This window comes from Poecilia latipinna, unplaced genomic scaffold, assembly GCF_001443285.1.
Source record: "Poecilia latipinna isolate Pla-1442-1.1 unplaced genomic scaffold, P_latipinna-1.0 Scaffold3380, whole genome shotgun sequence".
NCBI lineage: Eukaryota > Metazoa > Chordata > Actinopteri > Cyprinodontiformes > Poeciliidae > Poecilia > Poecilia latipinna.
This window is the reverse complement of record NW_015115996.1, coordinates 26156-34486: the sequence shown is the minus strand read 5'-3', so window position 1 is coordinate 34486 and position 8331 is coordinate 26156. Positions and strand designations below refer to the sequence as shown.

Genomic DNA, 8331 nt, shown 5'->3' with positions numbered 1-8331 from the left:
AGACCAGCTGCACAGGCAGGTTGCGAAATGAGATACAGGTGATCGGTTTGTGTGATCGGCAAAAAGAGACCGTGATCGGCTATCACCGATCATACACTTTTTCACTGAAATCGGCCGATCATGATCGGTGGCCGATCGATCGGCACACCTCTAGTATTTATCTTTAGTTGCATTGATTACTGAAACAGTGTCTTCCCAGGTCTGCCTAAAAACTCAGACAGTTGAAACTGATCCAGAATGCTGCTGCTTGTGTTCTCACTAAAACCAGGAAGATAGAGCACATCACCCCAGTACTAAAGTCCCTACATTGGCTGTAGCTCAGAGAATAGATTTTAAAATAATGTTGTTAGTTTACAAATCACTGAATGGCTTACTACAATACATTAAAGATCTGCTGGTGTTGTATCAACCCTACTACCTCTCAGATCTTCTGGTTCTGGTTCTGGTCTGCTCTCCATCCCCAAAACCAGAACCAAGCAGCATTCAGCTTCTATGCACCACAAATCTGGAACAAACTTCCAGAAAATTGTAAAACAACCATAACACTGAGTTCCTTTAAATCAAGACTAAACCCCACCTGCATAGAGTTGCCTTTGAAACCTACTAAATGAAACAATGACCAACCTATTTGATGTGTATGATATTGGTGAGGGCACTCATCAAAATATGTCTGTCTATTTGTTGACTGTATGGTGTTGTCTTTTTAACTTTGCCATTTTTTTATGTAAAGTGCATTGATAAGTTCATGATTGTTTGTATATATTATATGCAAAAATAACAACATATTAATCAGCATAATTAAACAATCATGAACTTAAGATATATTACATTACTAATACAAATATATCTTAACTTTTATACACTGAACCACTGTTTAAATAACTCTATCATATATATCTTATAACTACCCACTAATCTAAAATAAAGAGGAAAAATAACCATAAAACTGCCAAACCTGATATTGACATCGGCACAGCCAACATCAGTACAGTTGATATGAGAGCATCTGCTAGTATTTATACTTATCCTCTTCGGCTTAACTCTCTCTCTCATGTCACTACTTTCATCTTTTCTTTTGTATGTACAACATGCAAACCTTTAAAAGAATGGAAAATCTGAGATCTGAGTCATCAATCATGTAGCAGTAAGTAGTTGCAGAACCAGTTTGTCTTCCAGTTGCCTTGAATCAGTGTAAACTTTGTGTCTTCAATAAGAGGTTGTCTTCGATCACCATTAAAGAAAATCAAATCACAGTCTGTGAAATTTGTTCATCATTTTTTTGATCTTCAGAAGGTAAAAGGTTGCAGTGTAAAATACACCAAAGAAACTTTTATTTGGTGAGTTTAATTGCACTCAATAGCTATGAGGTGGATGTGAATCTATCACTCACAATGTTGTAATGTTCTCCATGGCAGAGTGATGCATGTCTCCACTTGTCGCAGGGGATTCTGGCATTCAGTCCTCGACACATACACTTGATTAAAGTTGCTTCTTCATTGTTATTGGTATGAAGCACAAAAAGCTTAATTTTAGGTCGATTTTATTTTATGACTGAAGCTTTTAGGCAAACCACCTCCCCCTGTTGGACTGCTGCCCATTTTGACTTTATCATTTACAAGTAGCTCGCTATCTGAAAACCGTGGGCAGCCCTACTGTAAAGTTTAGTAGGGTTTCCTATCGTCACAGACCCACAAGTCTAATAAAAGAATAACTCAACAGAATTACAGGTATTATAGAAAGCAATGATGTTATCAGTATCACATTTTGACACTTCAAGCATAATATATTCATATACTTGAGTTTTCAAAATGCAGTGGATATTGATATTTTGTTCAGACAAAATTATCTTCATTATTGGGCATTAAATTCTGCAGCTGAGCCTTTTTTAATCTAATTCTGAACAGATTTTGCTGCATAATTCTGGATTGAGAAGATTTTAGTGCACTGTCCATCCCTGCTGTCCAGCCTCCAAAGGTGACAATGCCTAGTTGCTATGGAAACCTTTGTCCCTCTCTGTGGACACTGTCTTCTCCTCATTACACCTGATAGGGCTTTCCTGCCTGAGCTTGCTCTTATCCTCCTTGAGGAAGGTCCTTATTCCCTCCTAAGGTCAGAGTGTAACTAAGACAGTGTAACTGTAAACTCATACATCACACATTTCAAACCAACACAGATTCATGTTTTTAATCACAGGTTGAGCAATCATTGCATTTTCACTCAATATCGATTGATTAGCTAGTCTGACCCTACAAAAAAAATAATGAACAGTTTGATTTAATTATTATAAACAACATCCTCATTACTTCAACACTGAAAGAGAGAAAAGCAGATAAGTCAACGTCTACTTCTGGCCTTTAAACCCACACTACCCATAACTTATATCACCACGTATTCAACTAAGACTCATTTAATTTAGCATCTAAGCACATTTCGTCCAAAAAGTAAGAAATACAAATTGATTTAATAATTATATTTCTGCTAGAAAAATCAAGAAACCTGCAGCAAGAAACAGTAATTTAGTACTTTTTCAGAGCTGCAAGGAGATAAAAAACACAAAGCATATTTCTGTCTTTTTCAGAAGACCAACCCATTTATGGCCTAGTGTCATGATCCATATTTAAAGTAGACATGGCAGCAACGACTGAGTCCATCTCACTCGACAGTACTCTGTGGCTGAGTTTCTTTCGCAGGAGCACCCAGAGATTTCAGACTGTCCTCAATCCTCTGCAGTGCACTGGTGACCTGAAGACACAAAGGAACCAGCAATTTAACCAGCTGCAAAGACAGTGATGAAGAAAGGTGGAAATAAAACATAATTTATGCAGTGATATAGATCCAACAGTAAAGATTGATTAAATCAGTTAACCTGTCCCTCTAGTGTATCCATTCTCCTTTGCAGTGCATTGGTGACCTGGGTGACACAAAGCAATGATAGGCAAGCAATTTAACCAGCTGCAAAGACGGTGATGAAGAAAGGTGGAAAAAAATATTTATACAGTGATATAAATCCAACATTAAAGGAGTCATTAAATCAGTTCATAACCTGTTCTTCTAGTTTCTCCAGCCGTTCAGTTAAGGTGGTAACCCTAAGAAATCACACAAAATAACATGAGTAAGACTTAGATGAGCTGCAACCGGTCTAATAACATGCTTTTCTCATATTTTATATTAAACAAATTACATAGTTTACTCGGTTTATGCAACAAAACACATTATTCACATAGAATAAGCAAAGATTATAAATTGAAGTAATTTTTCACGGCAGATGAGTTTGATTTACCATGAATACAAAAACACTGGATTTGAGCATCAAATTAAGTTTAACTCAAACAATAGGGTGTTTTCAAGTCTGGACCACAAAATCATAAAATGCAGCACAAGTTGTGAAAAAAAATCAATAAAAAATATAGACAAGCATTTACAATAGGAAACCCCCCCTTCATGTAATTTAAACAAACATTCTGCTTGGCTTTCATTCAGAAGCACATTTAGAGGTATTTAGCCATCTAATAGCCTGGATTTGGCTAGAAGAGAGAGAACTTTCTGCAGGATTGTACTTTTGGGATGAATCCTGGATGCGCCCCTCCATGCTCTGGCTCTTCGCCTGCCGTTCAGATATCATATATGTGTCCCTCATCAAGGCTTCCCAGGACAACAGCTCCTCTTCCTCTTTTCCTCTAAAATCCTTCTCTGAAAAAAAAGAAGAAAAAAAAAGAGTAGGGCAGGATTTGCATCACCATCATTTTCACATTTGTTTCTGTCTGGCTCTTTCCTACCAAAGAGCCAGAATATCTTGATCATCAGTTCTTTAGGGATGTTTTCTAACAAACAAAAGGTGATTTATAGAGCTTTCAGCCGAAAACTTAGCAATCTAGTGTATGATTAGACAAAGTGTGGTTCTAAATCAGGTCTGTGACTGACTTTTTTTTCAGATTTTCAAATACTGTTAATTAGCTTTTCTGTATTTCTTTAGTCCTGACTAAAGAAGGACAAAAACAATTGTGAAAGACAATTGTTTTTGTCTCAGGTGCTACATCTGGATGGAAAACAGGCGGAAAAGAAAAGCAGCCAGAAATTGAAGAACTTTAGAAAGTTATTCAACAAACATAAGGAATCTGAAAATCATCCATTTACTGGAATCGACTTACATTCAGATTGAAACAGCTAGTCAGGAATTCTGATGTTTTTTCATTATTAATGAACACTTCATACCTGAAATTCTGACAACAAAATTCTTCGATGTGTTTCATACAGAGTGTGACATTGTTTCTATTCCTATCTAGATAATTACCAAGTACTCATCTCAGGAAGGTTGGGAAAAAAAGAATTTCAATTCCTACAGAGAAATTTGAATAAGCTAAACGAGGAACTGGCAGTAAATATAAAAAGAAAAAGGTGGTATAAACATTTTGCACAGTACAGATGGAGACAATCATCAGAAGAAGTGGATCTGAGATCACCTCTTGTTAATATTACACATCTAGAAATCAGGGACTAAGGCCTTACTGAATGCAGTTTGAAATTTCGGAGCATTCCACAGCACCAATTTTCTGATGAAGAGGTAGAGATGACTGAGGATGATGAAAGGAGGCGGTGGGGCCGGGCGGCTGTAGTACTCTTTGATCAGCTGATATCTTTGAAACTTCCAGATCCTATCCGTGTTGTCATGGACCTCCTCGAAAGTGTAGCTGTACAGGTGGAAGATTAACAGATTCATTATGTTGAAAACCAAAGCTGACAGATGATGTGGCGCTAAGGACTCACTTAAAGATGGCTATGAGGAGGTTGATGAGCAATATGTTGGCAAAGAGCAAGTAAACACAGAGCATGACGATGGTGAGCCACTCAGGGAAGACCGGCATTTCCTTTTCGTTCAGCACAGGGCACTTGGGCTTCAGGGGATCTGTACCATTCATGCTGCATGAATTCATATCAAACTTAGCATCTGCAGGAGACAAAACAAAAACTAGAACATGCAGCATCACCAAGAAAACTGGCGTCACCTACAGAGAGATTCTGATTTCTCCTCAAGTAGTAAAACTACACTGTGCACTTCTCCACTCACTGTCAACATTTTCAGGGAAATTTCCAAATATAACGAGGTACGGCTCGTAAATAGCCCCACGCATGATCCAGTCCAGTCGATTGTCATTTTCGATGAGGATGCCTTGTTTGGCCACACCGTACGCCACGACCCAGATGCTCAGGAGAAACATGAAGAAGAACAAATCCCTCATCTGCAGCACAAAATTACATTAGGGGGCAAAAAGACAGAAAAATAATTAACTGCAGGTAAATATCACCATCTTGATAACAGTAAATAATTCATACAAGTTCTGTTTTTAGAAAATCAGACTTGGAAAATTAGATAAGGAATAAAGTCTGGAAAGGGAGACACTGGAAAACACTAATATTTTTAAAGACTGAGTACTCTGCTGAAAAAATGTCTCCAAACACCAGCCTAAGGACTACAGGGTCATAAATATCATGTTATGTATTGTTCTAATTGTTCCCACATTTTATCAGGTTCATTTTCATTCATGCAAACTCCTCACCATCTTCTTGACTATGATGATTTTAGGTCCCAGCGTGCGATTGATGGTGAAGATCGCCATGAGGCGGAGGCAGAAGACCACAAAGTCGATGCACAGGATGATTTTACCTGGGTAGAGCAACTTGGTTGTCAGCCTGAAGTAAAAAATAATAATAAGTTGGTGAGTCATAGATTACTGAGTGGCTTGAAAGACTTTCCATGTCTCTCTGAGAGACAGAGAAAGTACCTGAATGCAAGTCCTAGACAGAACAGCAGGATGGAGATGACGTCCAAAATGTTCCACAGCTCTTGAATGTACACCTTGGCTTTCTCACAAAACCCAAAATGATCAGGATCATAAAACAGCTGAGAGAGAAAACAGAGATTCAAACTGACATGTCAGACTTTTATTATCATCAGATATTTATTCTGAATAAGGTTAAATTTCATCGCTAACCTCCAGAGATTGAATATTAGAAATTAGTTAAAAGTAACAGATACCAAATATGTACATACATCGAATAAAAACAGATTTTTTCTCACTGTCTGAAGTTAAATCTTACCAAACTTTTCTTATTTCAGGTCAATTAGAATTACCCAAATTATTGATATTCCCTCAATGCCAGAAAATTAACAAGACAATTTTTTTAGAGATTTTTTTTGTAACTTTCCTAGAATTCAAAAGTTTACATCCATTTGGTTAGTATCAAAAATAACTGAAGCACACTACAGTACACCAGTTGAAGGCCGGTTTCCCACAGTTTTTATAAGTGTCTCTGTTTCAGCATAATTCTTACAAAGGCTTCAACAGAAATGTGACCATTATCAGCATCCCCAAGTTTATTTGCAGGTTTGTTTGAGAAGTTTGTTTCACAAGTTGGTTATCTTTAGTTTTACATATGTGGTTAAGAGGCGCCACCTACTGGTATGGCTGCCTCAAACCAGTTTTAAAATGTGTGTTACTGACCAATGTAAGTAGTTCTCAAGTTTTATCGCTGAGTCACTAACAGCTCACTCTGTAAATTAACCCACCTAGTTAATGTTGGTAGGTCTGAGTACTTTTTAAGCTGTTGTTCATTTGCATACTATAATTTTGTAAATTTTTTATGCCTATGTTAAGTTAATGAGTGTAATAAACTTACACTTTAAAAGTATACTTGTGAATCATGGAGCATGCAAACTGCGCTGAGTTGTAAAACTTCAGAAGTACAACTGTACTTCAGACACTGTAACAGCATGTGAGGAAGCCAACACACAGAGCTGCAGACAATATGATTAATGCATGCTCTCTGCTTTGTGCCCAGTCCAACTAGAAAACCGTTTTTGCCATCACTGTTACTGGTGTATAAAAAAATCCTATTTAAAATAAATAAGCAAGCAACGTTTAGCTCACGCATAGGGTGTGGGGGAGGGTTTGAGAAAGAAAAGTCAGCCAGCACACCATGGATATAATACTCTGGGGCAAAATTTCAAAGCACAACTAAAGAATAAATAGGTTCTATGTTTAATGGGTTGACTCGTTTAAAGGGCAATTTCCCATGTGGCCCATATCAAAAGCCACCATTATACTTTTAACAGAAATGCATCAGACTTAAAGTGACTGTCACTGATTTTTCTCGCTGAATAAAAGTATTCAAAGTTGTTAATTTCAGGGTGAGATTTTGGTATTAATAAATGGAATTCATGACTCACTGGCTCTTCTTCAACTTCATAATAATTCTCCAAACAGTGCCCATTATATTTGCAGCGTCTCACCTGTCTGATCTCCTCAGACACCAGAGTGAACAACCAGAAGTAGAGCACCAGCTCTGCTATAGATGGAGTTCTCTGGAAGTCGACCATCAGGACGTAAGCAAACAGGAACAGGAAGGCGAAGTACGAGACGATGTTTCCATAAAACTTGACCTGAGGAGCGCAGTACAGTCCAAGCAGTCTGGACAAGCAGTTCGGAAATTTCCCACTCTGCTTACTGTGGGCAGAAACATCAACATCAATGTAAATCTCATTTGATCAAGAATTGGTTCTTATAAAGAAAGAAAATTGTACAACTCAGTGTTGTGTAAAATCTGACAACAAATGTTGAATGGTTCAATCAAAGATTGTCCTCTTACATGCAACACAAATTATTGTTCCAAGTGCTGTTTTTCTCTTCCTCCACACTCATTTTTATGTCCTCTTTCTGCTCGATTTCTCTCTGGAGGTCTTCATCGCATCTAAAAAGGAAAAACAGATATGAATGTGGAAAATGTGGAAATGTAATGCTTTACAACTTTCATAGTTTTCATTTATAGAATAACTCCCAGTAATATTTCACCTGAAAACCAGAAACTTGGTGTAGATCAGAGGGAAGAAGACCATGCAGACCAGCACCCTCCACACAGGATTGTGTACTGAAAGCTCACCACACCAGATCTGAGTAAGAAGATCCTAAAGCACAAGAGTCTTATCAAAAAGTCTGTAGAATATATCGGAATAAAATGACAACACTGTCTTTGACTCTCTTAAGATGATTTTACAGACTGGAGCAAACAGAAGTGAGGGATAACAAGACTTTTAAACACCACTTTGTGTGTTTGTGTTCATGACGTTGAATTATCTTAACTTTTATTTTGGTAAATATGTAGTCCCATGCACTGCGACAGACTGGCAACCTGTCCAGGTGTACCCCCCCTCCCGCCCGCCACTAAAGGACAAGGGTGTAAAGAAAATGGATGGATGGATGGATGGATGGATGGATGGATGGATGGATGGTAGTCCCATGCAAAAGTAATTATATTCATTTCCTTTTTTCAAAATTT

At 37.7% G+C, this 8331-nt stretch overlaps 1 protein-coding gene across 1 annotated transcript in view; it reads right to left on the bottom strand.

Annotated features, from left to right (window-relative positions):
• Nucleotides 1–2169: 2169 nt before the first annotated feature.
• The window catches only part of LOC106940833 (transient receptor potential cation channel subfamily M member 2-like), a gene marked incomplete at its 5' end in the record, with an annotated part of 21995 nt that continues 15833 nt past the window's right edge, over nucleotides 2170–8331 (bottom strand). Inside the window, 12 exons of the mRNA XM_015023671.1 lie at nucleotides 2170–2742; nucleotides 2867–2911; nucleotides 3044–3086; nucleotides 3558–3690; nucleotides 4507–4688; nucleotides 4765–4945; nucleotides 5066–5237; nucleotides 5556–5688; nucleotides 5781–5899; nucleotides 7289–7502; nucleotides 7645–7746; nucleotides 7848–7960. Coding sequence (XP_014879157.1) covers nucleotides 2653–2742; nucleotides 2867–2911; nucleotides 3044–3086; nucleotides 3558–3690; nucleotides 4507–4688; nucleotides 4765–4945; nucleotides 5066–5237; nucleotides 5556–5688; nucleotides 5781–5899; nucleotides 7289–7502; nucleotides 7645–7746; nucleotides 7848–7960 — 1527 coding nt within the window. The remainder of the gene's footprint in view (nucleotides 2743–2866; nucleotides 2912–3043; nucleotides 3087–3557; nucleotides 3691–4506; nucleotides 4689–4764; nucleotides 4946–5065; nucleotides 5238–5555; nucleotides 5689–5780; nucleotides 5900–7288; nucleotides 7503–7644; nucleotides 7747–7847; nucleotides 7961–8331) is intronic.